This window comes from Aspergillus viridinutans (assembly GCF_018404265.1).
Source record: "Aspergillus viridinutans IFM 47045 DNA, scaffold_11, whole genome shotgun sequence".
Taxonomy (NCBI): domain Eukaryota; kingdom Fungi; phylum Ascomycota; class Eurotiomycetes; order Eurotiales; family Aspergillaceae; genus Aspergillus; species Aspergillus viridinutans.
In genome coordinates, this window is record NW_025091227.1 from 124097 (window position 1) to 146627 (window position 22531).

Sequence of the window (22531 nt, forward strand, 5' to 3'; positions counted from 1 at the left end):
GCAAGATTATTCAAAATATAGAATAGTCTAGGCCTAGGAGGGATTACCTATAAATATACCCTTGATATCCTCTCTATAGTTAACATCCTTAATCCCAATCAACTCTTTAATTTTATCTTACATTATTCTTTCTAATATTCTACTGAGCTATCTATTCCCCTTCATACTAGTGAATTTCCTTTGTTATTTCCATACATATAACTCACTAGTATTCTTATTTCTTTTTCACAACTAAGGGTACTAAGAGCTCTACTATAGTAAAGAAGGCTACTAGACTATTTAAGAGGTCTAAGAAAGTAAGATTAGAGCTATCCTATAAGTAGCCACCCTATAGGCAGGCACCTACCATAATATTATCCCTAATATTATTAATAGACTAGAGTATTAATAATATCTTATTTACCCTCCTAGCACTATACCCTAAAGCCTCTTCTATATCTATAAATAAGAAGGCCCTAACTAATTAAACTAGCCTAACTAACTAAACTAGCTTAATTAATTAAACTAGCTCTACCACCTCCTACTACTCTACTTAAATCATAGACTACCTAAATAATATTAATCTACTAGACTTAACTAATAAAGGTGATGACTACCCTCTAAAATAATTATAAAACTAATAGATAGCTACTGCGCACAGGACCTACCTTAATATATACTAGGATAATAATACTACTACTAATAATAAGAATAGCTATACTAAGCTCCCTAATACCCTAGAAAGTAATTAGTAGCCTAGCTTAATTCTATAAGATAAGGATACTAATACTAATTCTAGCACCTGTAGTAAGAAGAAGAAGTAGAAGTAGGGGGTAGATAGCCCTATCTAACTAGAAAAGGACCCTTAGATTAACTTCTCTATAGAAGCTAGAATACCCTAGTTTACTAATAGCTATTAAAAGAGTATATAGAACACCCCATACTATACCTTCTATAAATAGTATATTCTAAATACTATAATATAATGTGCACTGCTCTAAGAATATAGTAATAGCTTAGTTTTTATATAACCTAGAGGTCCTAAAAGTAGATATTATTACCATCTAGGAACTATAGGATAACCTATACTAAGATACTACCTACTATCCTACTTAAGTAACTTACTAGCTGCTCTACCCTAAGGTAATAGAAACTAGTAGCTATACCTAGGTCTACCTCTATATCTCTTATTAGATAGACCCTACTAAATAGAAGTATACAGCCCACTTATAGGACTACTAGAAGCTTAAGCTATACTATAATACTAGAATACTCTATCTATATAATATCTATAATCTATACCTAGATACTAATACCTAAACTAATACCCTTAACCTCTTAGAGCAGGTCCTAGACTAGTAGGATAGTAGCTACCTACTCCTAGAAGATTTTAACCTCCACTACCTAGCCTGGGGCGGCAACCACATCTGCTATACTAACTCTAGGTCTAATAAACTATTAGAACTAACTAACACCTAGCTCCTAGATCTATGGATAGAATCAGGCACTGCCATCTATAATAAGCAGGGCTACTAGTTAACTATTAACCTAATATTTAGATCTATAGACCTAATAGCCTACCTTATAGCCTGTAAGGTAGCCCCTAATATCTATACTAATTCTAACTATCTACTAATTTACCTACTTCTTAATATTATAATGCCCCCACTGCAGGCCCCTAAATATTATAACTAGAAGGCTATAGATATATAGAAGCTCTGTATATTTATATCCTCTAATCTTAACCTACATAGGTAGACTAGGAATCTTAAAACCCCCTATTAGATTAATAATACTACTAACTACCTTATTAAAGTTATCTAGTAAGCTATTACCTATTCTATACTATAAGCCCACCCCTCTAAGTAGGCTAACCCTAACTAGATATCTAAATATACTAAGATAATTAAGCTAGTATATCTCTACTAATAAATCTACACTAGCATACACACTAATGATGACTAGACCATATATACTAAGGCCTATAACTAGAAAGGGAAGGTCATCTCCTAATCCCTATAGTATAGCTATTATAAATATATATAATAAATAGTTAATTAAGGCCCCTAGGGCATATAGTACATTACTAAGTAGGCCTAGAATTACTAAAGAGATAGCTAGATAGATATCATCCCTACCCTCTACTATAGAGATTATATTATAGAGATAGCTAAGTAGAAAGCTAACCTACTCTATAAGACCTTCTTCCTAGTACCACTAGCTACAGACCTCTTAGATATAGAGAGTAGAATATATAACTAATTATAGAATATTATCTTCCCTAAAATTAATAATTAAGAAATTACTAAAGCCATTAGGTGTGCACCTCCTAAGAAGGTACTAGGACTAGATACTATCCTAAATAAGATCTAGCATGCCTTAATAGCCATCCTAACTTTTATCTAGGTAACTAAGACCCTATTTAATACCTATATCTATATTAATTATAATTCCTAATACTTCTAGGTATCTACTATAGTTATTCTTTATAAGGCAGCCCCCTAAGATTTCTATCTTCTAAAGTCCTACTATCCTATTACCCTACTTAATATTCTAGATAAGATCCTAGAGTTAATTATCACACTCTATATCTCCTAGGTGCTAGAAGAATATAGCTTACTCCTAAAAGATTACTTAGGTAGCTAGAAAGGTGTCTCTATTAACTATACTATCTAACTAATTATTAATATAATCTATTATACTTAGGGGTCTAGATAGAAGGTTAGTATACTACTACTAGATATCTCTAATATATTTAATAATATCTCCCTCTAATACCTACTACATAATCTCTAAACTATATAGCTAGGCTAGGTTACTAACTAGCTATAATCCTTCCTATTAAATTATTACACCCACCTATAGCTACCTGGGTTCCTCAGTGACCTATTTATAACTATAATAGGGATTCTATAAGGTAGCCCCCTCTTACCCATCCTTTTCTTAATTTTTAATACCCTACTAATCTAAATACTAGTCTACTAGCTTAATAATATAAAAACTATATCTATTAGCTAGATAGATAACTCCTATATACTTACTATTAGTCAGACCTATGCCTAGAATATTATAGTCCTGGAGAAGTACCTAGAGAAAGTAGACTACTAGGCTAGTAAGTATACTACTAAGTTCACCCCTAATAAGTTTAAACTAATCTACTTCACTAACCTAAAAGAACTAGAATAACCCTATAAGTTAACCCTAATAGGCCCTATTAATATCTAGGAATCAGGTAAATATAAAGGCTATGATTAAATACCTATCTACTATAAGGAAACCACTATTTAACCTACTAAATTAGCTAGATACCTTAGTATCTAGCTTAATAAAACCCTTTTCTTTAACACCTACTATACTAAGGTAATTAACTATATAAATAGTAGCCTAGAGGCACTATAAAGCATTACTAGATTAACCTAGGGTACTTTATTAGAGGCTATATATATAATCTATTATAGTATAGTTATCCTATAGCTACTATATAGAGTTATAGCATGGTTTAGCCCTACTAGCAGGCTGATTCCAGCAGGGAAATAGACTAAGATTATTAATAAATTTACTAAGATCTAGAAATATACTATTATACTAATTAGTAATGCCTTCTAGGGAACCACTATAGCTATACTTAATATAGAATTATATCTATTACTAATCCACCTACAGATATAATAAATCATTAAGGAAACTACTATTTAAATCTAAATAGAGCTATATTTTATATACCTATAAGGACTTATAGGGAAGTTATAACTAACTAAGGAGATATAGTAGAGTAGCCTTACTCTACTAGAGATACTTAGGAAGAGGGGTAGCCTGCTAGACCCTACCCTAAGATACCTAGAAGAATAAGAAATATAGAAAGTATATATACTCCCCCTATAGGAGCTACCCCTCTATTATATAATTATAGACTATAAAGCTACACTAATAACCTATAATAAGATATATAAAAAGGTTAATAATTAGTACTTAGTTATCTATACTAATAATAGTAGCTACTAGGGCTATATAGGTGCCTTAGCTATCTACCCCTATAACTAATAGATTTACTAGAACTATCTAGGTATAAAGATAGATTTAACTATCTATACTACTAAACTAGATAGAATCTATATAGTACTATATACTACTACTACTAGAGCATTAAGCCTATACTTACTTACTATCTTTACTAATAGCTAGGCTACTATCTAGGTAGTACAGAACCCATGCTGCCCCTCTAGCTAATATATTTTAGATAATATATATAAGGAAGTAAGGGCCCTAGGGGTATGCAGGCTACCTCTAGATAATATAAAGATATACTAGATCCCTGCCTATATAGGTGTGGTAGAGAATAAGACTATAAATAAGGTAGTAAAGAAGGCTACTATATAAGATAGTAAGATTAAATTAAGCTTAGCAGAGCAGCTAAAATAACTAATTATCTAGCTTACTATAATAGCTAAGTAAGCTATCTACTAATAAATCTAGTAATACTAGAAGAAATAGTAGAAGATAGAGAAAGGGGCTAAGCTAATATAGTAGCTAATAAAGGCCCCTTATAAGAAGAATCTAGGACTCTATAAGGGCCTACTAAAGCTATATATATTAATTATTATTTAGATATAGACTATATAGATTAGTCTATAATACTTCCTCTTTAAGATTAAGGCCTATAACTTARACTAGTATAGCTATARAGAGGGGTCTTAGAYCYCTAAGTATATACTYCTATAGTRCTTACTRYATATAGATAYCTRYAGGAAGATAATAGCTAAGCTATATAATATAGAGRGACTCTAGGGGAAACTATTAGATTATAATATACTTATATCTAAYCTATAGGTAATCTACTATATTACTAAATTTATATATTAAATAGGCCTGCTCAGCTAGTTCTRCTAYACTRAGATAATAGAAYYAGTAGAACTAATAGAGYAGGACTAGGAATATAGAAGCCTCCTATAAGGCTCTAGAATAGATATAGAAGATAATAGTTAAATAGACTAAATAGCTGCCTAGGAAGGGTCTTCCTAGGCATAGAATCATACTATATTTAGAATGACTATATAGAATAAGGTAGGATAGGTGTTTAATACACTAAGGTGGTATAGGGGAGATATATAGCTAGATAGCAGGCTGCTTTAGTTATATAATCTACTTTTAATATAGCTATATACTAATTTCCTATGTCTCTTCTGCATTTATGGGTTAATTATGGGCTTTAGGTGTTTAGATACTAGATTCCTACTTCATTGGCGAAGTGCCTGCATAGCTAATCACTTTAATAGATAGGCTACATCAGGTTAATAGAATCTTGATTGATTGATTGATTGATTGATTCTTACACCCGTCCCTACGCAACGACGCAGCCCACCCGAGTGGCAAACTCCTCCCTCGATACCTGCCCGCTTTCATGAGTCCTGGGATCTGGGGTATCGGCTTGACCTACCCTCCTGCCACCGTCCTTTGTGTTATCAATGGTCTTAGCCGTCAGAGTAGCGAGGCTCGCAACCTGTACTTCGCCGGCGCGCTGTTCAGTATCGCTCACTTTTGCTGGGGGCCGACCATGTTTGCTATCCTTGGCCGCATTGGCGATGTCAAGACCGCCGGAGTCAGAAATGAGGACGCACTCCAGGAATGGCTGCCCAAACACCGCGCACGAACACTGTTGGTGAATGTTCCAGCCTTTCTTTGCATCTTGGCCGCCACCTTGGTCACTGTCACCGAGGGGCTTTCGTGAAACCTCGGCGCTGAGTCGGGCTGACCTGCTACAATGGATTGCCTCCTGTCTTGGATAAGCGATACATGTATGTACTCTGTATTGGTTTGCATTATCAGCGTCTGGCATGTGTGATGTGTCTTTTGGTTGTTTCTATGCTGAACTAGTCAACAAGTTCAATACACCAGCGACCATTCATGCCTTGAGATATTAATGGATGTCTGATCACCCTTGAGATACTTACAGGTATCAAGTGACAACATTTTCAACCACTTGTAGGTAACGAGTTAGTAAGGCAGATAGGTAACAATTTGAAACTTACGACAGAACGTGAAATAAAATGGAATTAAAATTTGTTTTTATGGGGTACCTAGGCTGCCCCACTTTTGGTTACCCGAAACTTACCTTAGAACCTTACCTAAGGTAGTAGATGTGGCGTGACAGTATCCCGCTAGTACCTACCTAGTAATTTTACAGTACAGCACTAGTACATCTCCTGTTTCGATCCCTTCGAATCGGATCTGCTTATGTAAGATGCCATGTGGGTCAGGGTGTAGATGGTCACGTGGAAGTGGATCTGACCATTCTTTGTAACGAGCGGTAACGTGACAACTTACATTTCACCACCATCTCATACCTAGTCTACTTTCAACAAACTCTCCTCCTTCGCTGTCATCGCTCATCATCGCGAAAAATTCGAATTGAAAGTAAAGGGTCTTCCCATCTTCTTCTTCGACTCGTCAGAGCATACGATCGTGATCCCCGCGCAAATGTCCGACTCCGATCCCAAGAAAAAGTGCTGCGGCACCGATTGTGACAATGAAGCGGGGACCTTACAATGCCCGACATGTCTGAAGCTCGGCGTCAAAGGCAGTTACTTCTGCTCTCGAGACTGCTTTAAGAAGAACTGGGTAGGTTACATCCGCGCGGACGTCTCATCGCTGAGCAGCTAATATTGGTTATCTCCAGACCACACACAAGGCGATGATGCACAAAACACAAAATGGTAACCACCCCTCCAAGGCGGCACACTCCCGCTACTCAGAACTTGGTTCGCTAATCGCGCCACAGCTACCGGACTTTACAACCCCTTTCCCACATACGCATTCACTGGCTCGGTCAGACCCGTATATCCACTCTCCCCGCGACGATTGGTCCCCAAATCAATCAAGCGTCCCGACTGGGCCGAGACGGGCATTCCAAGGCGTGAGATGCGCTTGAGCAGGTCAAAATGGGACCTCTTGGATGCAAAGGGCCAGCAGGCCATGCGCAAAGTGTGCAGGTTGGCTCGAGAAGTACTCGACATCACTGCCGCGGCAGTGAAGCCCGGGGTGACCACAGATTACTTGGATGAAATCTGCCACAATGCTTGCATCGAGCGAGATGTAAGTGACGGTCACGCCTGTGTGAAACATGTCAAGCTGTTCGCTAAACCAGGGGGGTAGTCATATCCTTCTCCACTCAACTACAACCACTTTCCCAAGTCAATATGTACATCGCCCAATGAGGTGGTATGCCACGGCATCCCTGATCAGCGAGTTCTTCTTGATGGCGATATTCTCAACCTGGACGTTTCTCTGTACAACGGAGGATATCACGCCGACTTGAACGAGACCTACTATGTTGGTGACAAGGCCAAAGCGGATCCCGACTCGGTCAGACTCGTGGAAACGACGCGGGAGGCCTTGGACATGGCTATTGAGATCGTCAAACCCGGTGTACCGATCCGAGAGTTTGGCAAGATCATTGAGAAGCACGCAGCCTCGAGAGGCCTTGTCGTCATTAAGACTTGGGGCGGCCACGGTATCAACTCGGAATTCCACCCTCCTCCTTGGATACCCCACTACGCGAAGAACAAGGCTGTGGGCACATGCAAACCTGGGATGACATTTACGATTGAACCGATCCTGGCTTTGGGCGGCAACCGAGAAAAGTATTGGCCAGATGACTGGACAAATGTTACCGTCGACGGCAAGCGGACAGCACAATTCGGTGCGTATGGACATTTCCGAGGCCAGTTGAAGGCTCTAGATACTAATTTGAACATTGATAGAACATACTCTGCTTGTTACGGAAACAGGCGTCGAGGTTTTGACGGCGAGACTGGAGAACTCTCCAGGCGGGCCAATCCCCATACCGGATATTACCAACGGAAATGCCAACGGAAAGGCAAATGGAGATGCAAATGGGGAAGTAAAAAACTAAGGATATAGGCGAGTGGAGGGTCAAAGGGGGTACTGGATAAGGGTCGTTCGCCTGTCAGGTCTACGTAAGTCGTGTATCTGAAGCGGCGCAACTTTTGTCATTGGAGGAGGACCTTGCCTCCAGCTTAATCATCTTTACCCAATCTTGCTTTAAAAGACTTCAAACCTGGTGTGTCAGCACTGACCAGCGTCCCCATCCACTCCTCTGTGCCGTCTTTGCGACTATTGACCTTCACCTCACCTCGTCCAAGCAGAATTGGATGGCAATTTACATACATGCTCTCGTATCCGCCGTCTTTCGTGATAAACGTCTCATGGAAGATACCCACATGGCCAGGGTGATACTGGTTATAGTACGCCCAAATCTCCTTATGTAGCGGTTCGTGGGCAAATTTATGAATACTTTCCACGTCTTTGAAGAAATACTTTATGAGTGTGGTGTTGTTGGAGCTGCGCTCGCTGCCTCGCCAATTCTGAACCGCCAGCAAGCCGAGCTCGTCCTTACGGCGGAGTATATCCTGCTGCATGGCGAGAAACGCGTTCGAGATTTCGAGCGTGTGCGGTGCAAAGATTCCCAGGGGGTGGTTGTATTGTATTCCGAGGTGGAACACTACCACTGAGCCCTTGCCTGGCTCAGGGCCATATTTCCCATCTTTGCCTGGGATCTGCGCCGTAGTTCTTCCGGGAACGACATGGGTCATGAAAGGATTCGTTTTCGGCTGGAAGCAACTTTGGATCGTGGAGAGGATGGATACGAGAAGGACAGTTGTACATGGGATGGCGGCGTAGCGGAGGGGGAGGATGGCGCAGAGGATGATCTGCATAAGGGACCCGATGCAAAGAAGCGTGCTGAGACTGAATTGATTTGGGAGAACGAGCTGTTGATGATGGCGTTAGCAGTTCACTTTCAGATCCTGATTTTCAACCATTCATTGAGTGGCTTACGGAGATGGCAGAAGCCGTCAGATGTCGACGTGGTCGTTCTGTGGGCGGGAGAAGGGGCTTCATAGACTGGTCCATTGTCAAGTTTGAGGCAGTTGGAGAGAAGTTAGCATTCACAAATGTGAGTGATGAAGAGTATATGTATCCTCACGGCCGATGCTTTGCTGCCTAACAGGTATTACAGTCACGAGAGAAGAACGCCCCTTAGTGCGGCTTTCTACTTGTAATGCTAAGTATATACTAATTACCTTCTCAAGCACCAAGTCCTGGTACTATTGCGGTGGGGGTTATACAAGCTTATGACACCATCTATTTCTGTCTAAAACAGTAATCAATGCAAATCAAATCAACTGTCCCCTCCAAAATCCTTTTACTCGGCAGAGGTGTCAGTGATATTCTAGAGCAACGTCTTCGGAGGCCTTCGGTCCTGTTTCCTTTCGGGACTGACCGAATTTACCGAACACAACATGTAACTTGCCGAGAACGAGTAGCCATGAAGGCACTATTAGCTAGTCAGTGAGTGTCCCTATGCTCAAGATCGAGAATGCACCCCTGAACCACCAACAATCTAGTGACCCTCTTCGAGACCATGACGCTAAACATGGTAGACGCCAAGGCTCATCTAAAAGAGCATGGCTGGGTCAAGATCCCTGCGGTCCTCTCCAAAGAGGAAGCTAAAGATGCACTCGATCGTCTCTGGCAGGCGAAAGCTGCCTCTGAGGCTCGTGGCGAGGACACTTTTCAGCCTATCTTGGATCCCAACCCTGCGAACGTGCGCGTCTTTTATCTCCCCGAGTTGGACGCATACTGGCGAGACATGCTCATCAACCCGACCGGCCTAGACTTGGCCAAGTCCTTGCTAGGCGAACAGCTGCTGGTCAGCAACTTCTCTGCCAACATTGCTCGTCCTGGCGCGGAGAGCATGGCTCTGCACTCGGACCAGAGCATCGTCCTTCCAGCGCCGTGGTTGGATATCTGGGCAGTCAACGTGATTTGGTGCCTGACGAGGATGACCAAGGAGAACGGTGCAACCTTGTATATCCAAGGCTCAAACAAGTGGATCACCTGGGAGGATGTGCCCGATAACGCACCGGATCTGCTGGTCCCATTTGAAGCTGATGCAGGCGACATTGTTGTCATTGATGGGCGCCTATGGCACACCTCCGGTTCCAACGTTACCAAGGACGAGGATCGAGCCATTCTCTTTGCCTATTACTCTGCGCCTCACATGCGGCCCCTGACAAACTGGTCAGCCAAGCTGCCAAAGGAGCTTCAAGAGACGCTTAGCCCGCAGATGAAGGAACTGCTCGCACTGAGCCATATTGGGTATGTTGTGAAGGGCGATCTGACTTATATGGCTCAAAAGTACCCTTCGAAAAAGGATACAACGGCAGTTAGTGCTTGAGTCATGTACGGAGGAAGAAAGTGTGCACGTGCGGATATATCACAGTTTACTAAGGCAGTTTGAAATAATAGTCCGTTTTGCGATCTGAATATAATCGTAAGAATCGTTTAACCTGCGGATGAATCTGTAGGAGCTGATTGAAGTGAGCTTTCCAACGTAATATTGTCGCATTGATTGCTGGCCTCAGTGTAGAAGGACCCTATGTCCACCGAATTAGTCCGAATGTTGAGTTCCCAGGTAGCTTTGCTCCTCCCGTCCGAACCTTTTCGAATATTGCCGTTTCCAGAAGTTGCAACTTACTGGGCCCGACACTTCTCATGAGGTGGGAGTACTCCTCTTCGATACATTCAGTCAAACCAGTCATGCTAGAATTGCCTAACGAGCTGTTGGGGAACCGAGTCCCTGGTGCTACGGGATTTGAGCCGAGATGGCGGCGCGTCTTCAAGTTAGAGGACTTGCCATGGCTAGAAGCTCACCACATACAGAATCAGGCCGTTATCCCTACAGCTCTGTTTTGCGTCATGGCCCTTGCGGCCGCCATGGATATCCGCAATGGTAAACAAGCAGACAGCATCGAGCTCTCTGACGTTACCATCGGACGGCCGATTGTACTAGAAGCATCTTCAGTGGAGATTGAGACCTCGCTCTCAATAAGCAGTCTTGTCGACTCTGGTAATGATGGGATTGACACCATCCATGCAGAGTTAAGTCTCAACAGGAGCGCCGCGCAGGACCCAAACATGGCCACTGTAGCCACGGGAAGGTTACGCATGACTTTCGCAGACGACGAGTTAGCATTATTATCCTCCTCCAGACAACCCAAACCGTGCGGGTTGAGGCCTGTGAACATCAACCAATTTTATGATTCCCTAAGCGAAGTAGGCCTGAGCTATAGTGGACCTTTCAGAGCTTTGACTTCTGCTGAGAGGCGTATGGACTATGCATGCGCTGTTGTCGCGCCGATGACCGGGGGAGCATCAAGTATATCAGCTCTGCTTCACCCAGCCATCCTGGAAGCTTGCTTCCAGACACTTTTACTTGCCTTCGCCGCCCCTCGGGATGGTTCATTATGGACGACGTTCGCACCTACAAAGATCGGGCGTCTGGCATTGTTTCCGAATTCATGTTTCGGCCTCGATACACCAGCCTCAGTAACTGTCGAGGCGCACCTACAGAAATATACTGCAGGGTATGAATCGGAGTTACCAAGAATCAATGGAGACGTCAACGTCTACAGTTCAGAGACTGGGCAGTTACAATTCCGCCTCGAAAGTCTCACCATGACTCCCATAAGTCCCTCTACCGAGAGGCAAGACAAACGGCTGTACTTGAAAAAGATCTGGCGACCAGACATTCTCTCGGGGGCAGTGCTCGAGCATGACGATCATATCGCCTGTTACGAGCGCTTGGGCCCGTCGCAGGCTCACAAGTACCTACTGGCGGCAACCAGACTGATCTCACATCGCTACGCAAAGTTAAACATTCTCCAGGTTGGAATCTCTTCCATCAACTTGGTACAAGCTTTATGTCACGAGCTGGGAAATTCCATGGGCTCATACACGATTGCGGATGAATCGGACCGGGCTATAGAGGATATGAGGCAGGGGTTGATATCGGACGACCTAGATATCAAGTTCGCAGTCGTCGACATCCCACGGGGCGTTGGAACGTTGGACGAAACAACCCCCAACAGCTCAATCAACCTGAGCTCTTTCGACTTGATAATTCTTCTAAAGGCCTCCACAGAGGAGTCTGCTACATTGAAATCCATCCGATGTCTCTTAAAGCCAGGGGGTTTTCTACTGAAGACGATGACGGTAACAGAGGCCATTCCGCTGGAAGCAACAGACTCTGCCCGCAAAGAGATACACGACATGTTGCAGAGCGTTGGGTTTTCAGGAATTGATTTATTGCAAAAGAACCCAGAAGGGGATTCGCCTTTTGTCATCTTGTCACAGGCCGTCGATGATCAAGTCCGCTTTCTCAAAAGTCCGCTTGACTCGACGCCGCCATTTACTACAAGAGGAACGCTTCTTGTTATAGGTGGCATCTCGCAAGAGATTAAACAATTTATCGAGACAATCCAGGATACACTGAGAGGTGTCTGGGATGGGGAGGTTATTGTAATTAGGTCCCTGACCGACTTGAAGAGCGAAGACCTTGACCAAGTGGAAGCTGTGCTTAGTCTGACCGAGTTGGATCAGTCAGTGCTGGAATGCCTCAATCATGATACCTTTCACGGCCTACATCAACTGTTAAACAAGTCCAAGATAGCCCTGTGGGTCACTCATAGCGCTGGAAATCTACATCCGTACCAAAGCGGTACAATTGGACTTGTGCGAGCCGTCCAAGCTGAGAACCCGGAGAAGGTTCTGCAGCTCCTCGACTTGGACAATATTGATGGAAACCAGAGAAGTGTCTCGGAGAGCTTCCTTCGGCTTATTGGCGGTGTTAGGATGAGAGATCATAGCTCATACAGGCTGTGGACGGTCGAACCGGAGCTCTCCGTGCAAGGAAGGCGACTTCTCATCCCGAGGGTGCTTTTCGATAAGAAGCGCAACGATCGTCTCAACTGTTTAAGGCGGGGGTAACGGCCAGAGACCCCGTTGAGCAACAGTCCGGCACACTTGTTCGTCCTATTGATCCTTCCGGTCTTTTCTCGCCGAACAAGACATATGTTCTCATCGGCCTTAGCGGGCAGATGGGTCAGTCTATCACCCGATGGATAGTACAGAGTGGTGGGCGCCACATTGTAATCACAAGCCGGTTTGTACAGACAAGACTGTGATATGGATAGCTACTAACAGTAGTAGGAATCCCAACAAGGACCGACTGTGGACAAAAGAGCTAGAAAAGCAAGGCGCCAATGTTGTGATCAAGGCAGCTGATGTGACCAAGAAGCAAGACATGATCAACCTCCGCAACCACATTCTTAGCACTATGCCCCCCATCGGAGGTGTGGCAAACAGTGCAATGCTTCAGTCCAATTGTTTCTTCCCTGATCTGACATACGACATTCTACAGGAAGTCCTGAGGCCCAAGGTGGACGGGTCTGTGGTTCTCGACGAGGTCTTCTCTAGCGATGATCTTGACTTTTTTCTGTTGTTCTCGTCCATCTCGGCTGTGGTTGGGCAGCCCTTCCAAGCCAACTACGATGCTGCTAATAATGTAATTTTCTTCCGGTTCCATTCGAGTCATGACATGCTGACCACTTTGTAGTTTATGACCGGCTTGGTGTCCCAGAGACGAGCGCGCAACCTGCCTGCCTCGGTGATCAACCTTGGCCCGGTCATAGGGCTCGGTTTCATCCAAAATATTGACAGCAGTGGAGGTTCGGAGGCTGTGGTTTCTACGTTGAGAGGTCTGGATTATATGCTTGTCTCCGTGCGTGAGCTTCATCACATATTGGCCGAAGCAATCGTCATTGGAACGAGCGATGAGACTCCGGAGATTATTACCGGGCTAGAAACCGTCTCTGACAATCCCCCACCTTTCTGGCACAAGAGCTTGCTCTTTTCACATATTATATAGGATCTTAGTTTTGCACTGAAGATAGTTTATCTACATATTGCAGTTTCATGCCGTCTCCCTTGCCTCAATCGCCTTGTGCTTACCCTTGTTCCTGTTAAAGTACTCTCGAACCTTGGCTCTCGCGACTTGTACAGCTGTCGGATCCTCGACTGTGCTTGGGACCTCAACACTCCGATCCAAGTCCCCGTAGACCCCATTCTCCACCAACTCCCGAAGCACACGCCGTAATGTCTTGCCGGACCTCGTCTTCGGTATCATGCCTTTGCCCTGTACTATACCTCCCAACGAAGCGAATGCTCCAACCCGACTCCATACGAGTGACTGAACCTCTGCCGCAACGGTTGCTGCTGGTATGGCCGATAGAATTTTGTCTAAGGGCTTCAAGTGCGACGTGCGGATGAGGCCTCCAGGACAAACCAGAGTTACGGAGCGGAGCATAGTGGCATGGTAGGCGGCGAAAGCCACGGCGATCGAGCCACCGAGGGAAAAGCCAATGATGTGGAAGGCAGAAGTGCCAGTCCAGGATAGCGGGGAGGAAGCGAGTACCAGCAAAATTTGGGTGGTGTAGAGTCTTGCATCAAAGACGAGGTCATTCGGCGCATCGGAGTAGCCCCGCCCAAACAGATCTACAAGTCGATGTCAGTCAGAGTCAAAGGGTCAAGAACAGATACAACTTACCAAATATCATGACCCTGTAGCCTTTGCGTACCAATTCTTTAGCCATATCACCCAATGCGATACAGGGTGTACCCAGGCAGTGCAACAGCAACACCTTTTCCCCATCCTCAGGGCCCCATTCGAACACATGGATTGTTCCATATACAGTCTTGAACTGTCTGCTTCCCGGGAAGGCATCGATGGGGTACACTGCTTTAGGAAATGTTTGTCCTCCTGGCACCGCCGGTCCAGTTCTCGCAGGAGTAAAGGTACGTTCTTCTGGCGTGTGTTGGATGTCCTCGAGCGACGCACGGATCTGTCTGTACAAGAAGACAGATAGTGGTGCTGAAACGACAGTTATGAGTAGTGCGAACTTGAAATCCATGATGAACAATAAGAAAATTGGCACACATGTAACTTTTGACATTAAACCTGTGCGGTGTCGTATCATTCTATATATAAGCTCCTTTTTCTTAGGTGGCGATGTCGGAGAAAGCTGATCTTGATGCACCTTAGCCCTTAGCTGCCCTGCTAAGCGTCGGTCCTGGCATTTGATTGCCCGAAACGCAGGGGTCCGAAGTCGTCTGTAATCACGAATCCATAGTGGTTGGTCATCCACTCCTTGTCATTGCATCATTCAGTCGTGCTGAAGAGTCGAAGAGGGCAATTCTGTAAACTGTTTTAGGAAAGAAAAGGACCACAGGACCCAGCATTCCCTCCGTGTCTATACTATATGATATCGTCTATCCTAGTATTCGTGGAGATCGTGCTGCCCCTGCGTGATATTACAACAGAGAGTTGTGCTAGCCATTCACTGAAGGGGGAACCTAAAGAGAATGGTTTAATTGCTGTTATGTCAGAAATCTATGGCCAGCGTTAGCCCCTTTTTGCATCAGTCCTGTTTTTCACCATCAGCTCTTTGATAGCATGTCTCTTCTTTATAGCAATTCGCACCGTTCATGGAATTGGCAGAGGAATCATGGTAGCGTGGAAAGCTAGAAATCAACTAGCACAGCCTATTGGACGTGTCCCACACATGGATCTATATGTACACAGTTATATTTAGTTATATTCCCAGATAAAGCACTTCCTCCGCATTGATTAACCCTCTATCGGAACATCATTAATTCCAACCGCAGCGTTCTGTGCTCTACCTGCGTCAAAGGCTCGTCACTCTCCTTAAAAGCCTCATACCGACGATATCTCTGCAACGGCCGTCCATCCCCAAGCCCCAGAGTGCCCATCGGGAGAACCTCATCTCCATCCGGAATAGACACATCCCTCACAACACCTGGGATTTCATCCAATACCGGAATCTGATCCACTGTCCGGGCCACCCGCAGAGGGAGCAGTTTATCGCCAATCGCGGCCCCGAAGCGCAGCATCGCGAAGGAGTCTAACCGTTCCGTCCACCGTGGATACCAATCCGCGTAGAATGAGAGTCCCACCAGCGGGATGATGTATAGGGCCATCAGGACCGAGCCGACGATTATCCCTGCGAGAGAGATGGTGGGAATATCCATCTCGGCTCCCAGATCCTGGTATATCCACCACTGACCAGACACGGACTCGAGCATTTGCTTGTTGGATAGGAAGGCTGCCGCTGTAAAGACCAGGGGGAATCGGTCCTCGCCTTTGAGGAAGTAGCCGAGCCATTGCTGGATGAGGCTGTCGGCATTGTTGCCCTCGTAGCGAATCCCCACGGGAGCATCTAGGCAGTATCGTCGGGGAAGGAGGCCGTAGGACTCATTTAGGATCAGGTTGAGAAGTGGAGGGACGTCGAGACAGATATCGCCTGTGAAGTTGGCTGTGTTGACGCTGGCCTTGATGGCCGAGAGTTTTGCAGCGAATGTATCTAGGAATGAACCTGGACCAAACATTGCGAGTTCCGTCGTGAGAAGGGGCCCTTTGTTGACTGTTGAGATGGGGTCCCAGGACGCTGCGTCGAGGGTGTCTGTGGTGGTAATGTTATCGCGACGGACCCGGTCGGTGCTCATATCAACGGTCTGATAGCGACAGTCTGCGCCGCAGAGGCTAAGGGGGTCCTTCTCCAGTAGTGGGCCGGGCAGGCCCTCATTCATGTAGTTCGGCAACTCGAAGTATCCGGCGGTGGTGTTGACCGTGATTCGGTACAGCTTGCCACCAGTCGGCGTGTCGCTGGAGTAACCCTGTGTGCTGGTGAAATTCAAATAAAGCGTTTCAGAGAACTCCTGACGATCTCGCGTCTTCTGCCATGGTGATTTGGTCAGGTTGGCAGGCATGCAGGCAGTGACTCCCCAGCTTTCAGGGCGTGCGTATCCTGTGTACTCGGAATAGTACTTGGAATAAAAAGACCCAGGGACACTGTCGCAGTTCGACGGAAATTGACTGGCAGTCATACTCTCGTACGTGGCGGTGGAGTTCACGCGAGGCGCAAACTGTCGCAGTACGCCCGTGTTGAATCCAGTCGGGAGCTGAGCATAGAACGAGTCGTTCAAGGATAGAATGTCATCCAGGGTATGTAATTGTATACCAGACGTGTTTTGCCACAAAAACGGCTGAAAGGTGATGGAGTCCGCGTCGCTGAGAGCTCTGCGAGCCGTCAAGATGTCATTGCCTAGGAGTGAAGTAGCTGTGCCAGGGTATGTAAGGAAGGGAAGATCGGCTATGGTAGCCACCCTGTTCATGGTCTCGGGGACACGGATCGTCTTTGTTTCGAGGAAGATTGACTGGATGGGATATGTCAAGCCGGCAATCAGATGAAGAATGATGGCAAGAACCAAAAATGGACTGCCATGCCTCTTCCATCCTCCCGAGACAAGCGCCTTGTACAGGGTAATATCCAACCATCGACGGTCTGCCAGATTCGTGACTTGGCGCATTCGCAGGCTGTTGGCCGTCTTTTGATTCTGCACATAGATGACGGCCGCACTCGCGCATACGGCTGAAAGCCATGGTAGAGTGACGACGATGATAAGGGTCCTGATCACCACGGCAGAGCGATAAATGCTTTCATTCGACACGTAGTCCAATGATTTGGGATAGGAATAATGTTTTTTTCAGAAGTGCCCCCCACGACTTGGCGCGCATGGGACGAAAGGAAAGGTAGACAATCGCAGCCCACGCATATATTGCCAGGGCTGCATACAGAAGCGTGGGGATCAAGACATATGGCGAGCGATGAAGCGTCGTACTGTATCCTCATCCAGGAACCTGGGCTGCTGGAGGTGCATGCGAATATGCCGGCGGCTCCTCGTTGTGAGACGTGGCCGAGTCCGGGGAGAGGTCATTCTCGGAATACTCTGGTGCTTGGTTGCTGGGGTTAGATCCTGTGCTCAGCGACAGTCGCCGAAGAGCAACGGCGCTATTAACTTGCATGTTGGTGATGACCGCCCTCTCGCAGGTTTGTAAGGAAGAAAGTGAGGAAAGGACTGTGAAGAGGATTAGCCCTGTCTGTCTCGTTGCGGGACAGACTCAGCCTTCAAGGGAACTTGGGAGCTCAGCCTTGTTAGACGCATCCAACAGACCTTGGCGTGTCCCTTATTCGTGGAGAAGATAGGCTAAGGTGGCTAACAGAGGCTAACCAAGGCGCTTGCTGAGGTGAGACATGCAGTTAGTGACTAATGAGTGTATTTATCCATATGAGACAAATGTCGCCGAATATTAACTAGGCGCTGTAATGTGCTTTAGTCGTAACCAGTGCCTTGGAAAGAGATGAGCTGGCCTTAATGTTAAGAGAGACAGGGAACGACTGATATATCAATGCTGTTCCGACATGGTTCCTATCCTTCAAGCAGCCAAATATAGTATCTAACACATTAACTGACCTCTAATGCTACAATTTCGACCAATAGAGTAATCATCGTGATAGCCCGGGCGTAAAAGATCTCTGCGCATTCTCGTATTGAATCAGCCGATCAATCTTGGCCTCGACAGCCTCAAGTCTCAACCCCACATTCTCGCGATCAAACTTTTAATCCTTCCTCTGTTCCTCATGAGGACATTCTTATTTTGACTGCAATGGCCCAGTACCAATACATACCCCTACCACCCATTGACGAAGTCGGCCAGAATCCCGCGTTCACACGCGTTTTGACTCTCTATCCTGGCACAGAGCAAGATCCACTATACTGTACCCTCGACATTGTTGATATTGAGCACTGTCCATGGCCTCCTGAAGCCCTGTCGTATGTATGGGGCAGCGAACGGGCGCCTGTGCCCCTCTACTGCGGCAATGGCCTACTCAGCATAACCCTGAACCTCAACATCGCGCTTCGCCATCTACGTCTCCCTCATGCTCATCGCAGACTCTGGGTCGATGCGGTCTGCATTAACCAGGATGATCTGAGGGAGCGAGAGCGTCAGGTCGGCTACATGAGGCTTGTATATAAGCATGCAGTTGCAGTCATCGCATGGCTTGGGCCCGGTATGCCCGAAACGAAAGAAGCATTCGATTTTGCGAGGAGATTGTCCGAGTTGCAGAAGGATATGAATCAAACCGCGACAACTGCGTCCGATGGGAGGACACTCTACTCGATGAAGACTGAAGCCGACGCCATCCTGTGGGAGTCGCTCACCGCAGAGCCACGGGCGACGGATGCACTGGCTTGCCTTTTCGCGGGCCAGTACTTTGAGCGCGTGTGGTGTATACAGGAGGTTGTCGCCTCGCAACGCTGCATTGCAAAATGCGGACAGCACGAGATGGATTTCTTTGATTTGATCTCGCTGCTGAGATATGTCTGTAACATCCGGGGGGTTATCATGGATGCTCAGGGCTTTGATTTTCCGGATGGTACGGTGTCTTTTTGGAATATCGTTGTCGCCGCCAGACGGAAAATACTGGTGTGGAGAGAACAGCAATACGTGGGGGGATCTATCGGCCGCATGTTCAGTTTACTTGCAGGAATCCGCAACTTCAAGTGCACTGATCCCCGCGATCGGATCTTTGCTCTTCTCGGGATCTCGGACGAAGGATTGCAGCCCGTTCTGGCACTGACCCAAGTCGAAGGTGCACATAACTCGAGGGCCTTGTCGCTCTTGCAGCGCGGCGTCATATGGCTTTCCGAGAAGGTGAACTCGCTCGGACCAGATATCAATTTCCTCAGGCCTGCTGCCTTGAGACCAACCTATTCCAGGCCTGTCCGGGAAGTGTACCGAGACTTTACGAGGTTCAGTGTGCGCCAGCAGCCACGAAAGCTGGACATGTTATCACTCGTACAGCATACTACACATCCGGTACAGGACTATTGGCCATCCTGGGTTCCTAAGCTGCATGAAGAACGCTCAGTGTCACTCTTTCCGCCTGGTCTGTTTCTCGCTGGTATTCCAATGCATGGCCACTATCGGTATTTCGCGGAGCTTCACGACTCTCCCCTTGATGGCAAATCAGTCGAGCCAGATGTGCTCCAGCTGGACGGGTATCGTGTTGATCTGGTTGACGCTGTGAGCGACCTTATTCACTACAAGTACACGGAAAAGCCGCCAATAGAAACGATATGGTCTCAGCTCTTCAACTTTCCGTTGTTTCCGCGTCCAGGCTTCCAGTACACAGGGACAAGCGAGGCTCTAGATGTTGCTTTCTTGCAAACGATCGGTGCTGGCATGCTGGGGGTGATCGGCATGTTCATCAGCCAGCAAGTCTCCTGGAAGGACTCAAGACTTGACGCTTGGGACGCCTTGACGCGGCAGGTAAAGAGTAACATTTTGGCGTGGCTGCAGGCACATCCCCCCGCACAGGGATTATCCTACCCCGATCTAGTACCAGAGGGGCAATCAGCGGATCTCCCTGGAGATGAGAATGCATATACGCATCCACTTTGGCTCTATTCGTGGAACAGGCGGATGTATCGAACGAGATCAGGGCTTGTCGGACTTGGTCCGCAAATGATGCAGCCAGGGGACCAAGTAGTCGTTCTATTTGGGGGAAGTCTGCCTTTTATTTTACGACCGTGGGGAAGAGAGTGGTTACTCATTGGTGATACATATCTTCATCACGATTTGATCTTACAGGGAAAGCAGGTCGAAATGGTCAGATCCTTATCGGGTGCGTCCAGGGTTGAGCCATTCAGACTAGCATAGATCTATATCCAGCCAGCTATTATTGCTTGAATCAAAGCCCGAGCTAAGTATACCATGTAGGCTCCGGGTACTCATGCAGTAGCACATATCTGCCGAGCTCCCGGTTCTTGTACGCCACGGGGTCATGCAAGGTGTGCGTCCTAATATCCCTCCAGAACCTGTCCAGCCCCACCTTCAGCGACGTCGCTCGCGCGCCAGTCACCTCGAATATGCCGGACGTGACTCGAAGTCCGACATCTGTAGTGACCACCTTCACACTTGCGATCCATTCAGCCACTTCCCCTCGTTCCTCAGCTGTCACCTTGGACCGATCGCCTGAATGACGTTCGTACAGCGCTGAAAGTTGATCGCCTGCTCTGTCGGCAAGTGCTTCTGCCGCACGCAGATGTGCAAAGAAGTTCCCGTACCGTTCGAGGATGTAGAACTCGTCCGTGGCGGCGTCCTTGTTGTCCCCGCCATAGGGCCAGGGGCGTGTGGACGTGGCAGTATACTTGGCTGCGAACTCGAGGGCGCCGATGGCGATTCCGAGGTAGAAGTTGCTGAAGACCAGTTGAATTCTAGTACAGTCAGTACAGACAGTGCGGAAGCAGTCATGCAGCACTTACGTAGGTAGAAACAAAGAGGCAAAGGGAATGGTGAGAACCTCTGCGACTGGTCTTTTGCTCGTTGCGTCCCATCCTAATGCATCGGTCCAAGATGCACGCACATTCTCGATCTTAACGCTCCCAGATTCTGTCAACCGCAGACCAATATTCTTCCAGTTGTGTGCGAATTGAATGCCGGGCTGATTAGTTTCCACAATGGCAAATATATGGTCCTGGGTTCCGTCCAGCACGCCTTCAAGGACCGTAAGGTCGGAAACCACACCACCAGTATTGAAGTGCTTGAACCCGTTGAAGACGATCGAGTCACCTTCTGCAGTTATCTTCAAGTCATTGTCCCGAGGATTAACCGCTCCTCCGACGAAAAAGTTGTTCGTGATGATCAGTTCCTGTAGACGATCGGCTTGTTCGGCAGTTCCAACCACATTGGCGGTCGTCGACCAGAGGAGATGATATCCGAGAAGCATGCCAATGGACCTGAAATTCACTTAGCCAGTTTTCGCATGTCGATTATTGATACGCACCCGTCCCCCTTGGCCACTTCTCGGATCGCCTTGTAGCCCACATGCCACGGCTGTTCTCCGCCGCCATACTTCTTCGGCCCCAGAAGCTTCAACAGACCGGAATGCTTCAGTAAGGCGACCTCTGCACGAGGTGACTTGTTGTCTTGATCTCGTTGAGCTGCATCCTGGCCAAGAATTTCAGCCACTTCATGCGCTCGTGCAAGCCATGCGTCTGCGGAGTCAGGGAGAGCAGCCCATTTCTCCTTGTAGGCGTCGTACACTGCGGGGTCTGTTGCTGGGACGTTTGGTTGTGCCATTCTAGGAGTTCAATCAGTTTATTTCTTTCTGGACGATCTTGAACTTGGATTCCATGCCCAGGTGGAGGGAAAGGACATGGGGGTATTTATCTCTCAGGCTTGTCGTTCGATTGCGGGCAAACCTTCGGAATGGCGTGCTTTTCAGCAGAACATGGTGACATGCAGGACTGCTACGTACGACTAGTAGACTAAGTATCTCATTCGGCAGGGATGGCAATTCGTCAAATGCAGCCAAAATGCCGTTATAAACCCCTCATTATTCACATCCAAGACCATTTTCAGTCTACCGGACTACAAACTATCAATGCAGACCATCTACTTCAATTCTGGACGACTCTTATTCAAGTGACATATGCATTTGATTCATCTAATAGTCAGTGTGCTTTGAACTACAAACGAATCGGTATTAGACTAGCAATGAAATGACTGAATTCCTTTCCCACTGCATCGGAGAGTTCTCGGCCGTGGAGAGAATCCACGAATTTCCATTCTTCCCTGACAAATAACAAGCATATCAGCGAGGGACGCCTGAGAGAGTTTAAAGAGAGAATCCGCAAGTCCGATAGATGACACTCCTGGTTAAGGGCACGGAGAATTGTCCTTCTTCGGGGCCAGCGGACTCAATACCAA

The 22531-nt window shown here is 46.5% G+C and overlaps 9 protein-coding genes across 9 annotated transcripts; 5 read left to right on the top strand and 4 right to left on the bottom strand.

Moving 5' to 3' along the window:
* Positions 1 to 5377: 5377 nt before the first annotated feature.
* On the top strand, positions 5378 to 5704 carry Aspvir_002205 (uncharacterized protein; the record flags this gene model as incomplete). Its single annotated transcript, XM_043273806.1, has 1 exon — positions 5378 to 5704. The coding sequence occupies one exon, from the start codon at positions 5378 to 5380 to the stop codon at positions 5702 to 5704; it is 327 nt and encodes a 108-aa protein (XP_043129741.1).
* Positions 5705 to 6453: 749 nt separating this feature from the next.
* On the top strand, positions 6454 to 7888 carry fpaI (putative methionine aminopeptidase, type I; the record flags this gene model as incomplete). Its single annotated transcript, XM_043273807.1, has 5 exons — positions 6454 to 6594; positions 6653 to 6689; positions 6755 to 7068; positions 7129 to 7675; positions 7737 to 7888. The coding sequence occupies 5 exons, from the start codon at positions 6454 to 6456 to the stop codon at positions 7886 to 7888; spliced, it is 1191 nt and encodes a 396-aa protein (XP_043129742.1).
* Positions 7889 to 8012: 124 nt separating this feature from the next.
* Positions 8013 to 8907, bottom strand: fmaE (monooxygenase fmaE; the record flags this gene model as incomplete). Its single annotated transcript, XM_043273808.1, has 2 exons — positions 8013 to 8765; positions 8833 to 8907. The coding sequence occupies 2 exons, from the start codon at positions 8905 to 8907 to the stop codon at positions 8013 to 8015; spliced, it is 828 nt and encodes a 275-aa protein (XP_043129743.1).
* Positions 8908 to 9418: 511 nt separating this feature from the next.
* fmaF (Fe(2+)/2-oxoglutarate-dependent oxygenase fmaF) lies at positions 9419 to 10234 on the top strand (the record flags this gene model as incomplete). The annotated part of the gene is made up of 1 exon (XM_043273809.1): positions 9419 to 10234. One exon carries the CDS (start codon positions 9419 to 9421, stop codon positions 10232 to 10234), a length of 816 nt encoding a protein of 271 aa, XP_043129744.1.
* A 362-nt stretch (positions 10235 to 10596) lies between these two features.
* On the top strand, positions 10597 to 13765 carry Fma-KR (putative PKS-like enzyme; the record flags this gene model as incomplete). The annotated part of the gene is made up of 4 exons (XM_043273810.1): positions 10597 to 12771; positions 12816 to 13000; positions 13048 to 13402; positions 13454 to 13765. 4 exons carry the CDS (start codon positions 10597 to 10599, stop codon positions 13763 to 13765), a joined length of 3027 nt encoding a protein of 1008 aa, XP_043129745.1.
* Positions 13766 to 13810: 45 nt separating this feature from the next.
* Positions 13811 to 14807, bottom strand: Aspvir_002210 (uncharacterized protein; the record flags this gene model as incomplete). The annotated part of the gene is made up of 2 exons (XM_043273811.1): positions 13811 to 14391; positions 14444 to 14807. 2 exons carry the CDS (start codon positions 14805 to 14807, stop codon positions 13811 to 13813), a joined length of 945 nt encoding a protein of 314 aa, XP_043129746.1.
* Positions 14808 to 15531: 724 nt separating this feature from the next.
* On the bottom strand, positions 15532 to 17691 carry Aspvir_002211 (uncharacterized protein; the record flags this gene model as incomplete). The annotated part of the gene is made up of 2 exons (XM_043273812.1): positions 15532 to 17383; positions 17570 to 17691. 2 exons carry the CDS (start codon positions 17689 to 17691, stop codon positions 15532 to 15534), a joined length of 1974 nt encoding a protein of 657 aa, XP_043129747.1.
* Positions 17692 to 18421: 730 nt separating this feature from the next.
* Positions 18422 to 20288, top strand: Aspvir_002212 (HET domain-containing protein; the record flags this gene model as incomplete). Its single annotated transcript, XM_043273813.1, has 2 exons — positions 18422 to 20089; positions 20160 to 20288. 2 exons carry the CDS (start codon positions 18422 to 18424, stop codon positions 20286 to 20288), a joined length of 1797 nt encoding a protein of 598 aa, XP_043129748.1.
* A 234-nt stretch (positions 20289 to 20522) lies between these two features.
* On the bottom strand, positions 20523 to 21901 carry Aspvir_002213 (thermophilic desulfurizing enzyme family protein; the record flags this gene model as incomplete). Its single annotated transcript, XM_043273814.1, has 3 exons — positions 20523 to 21036; positions 21085 to 21558; positions 21606 to 21901. The coding sequence occupies 3 exons, from the start codon at positions 21899 to 21901 to the stop codon at positions 20523 to 20525; spliced, it is 1284 nt and encodes a 427-aa protein (XP_043129749.1).
* Positions 21902 to 22531: the final 630 nt, after the last annotated feature.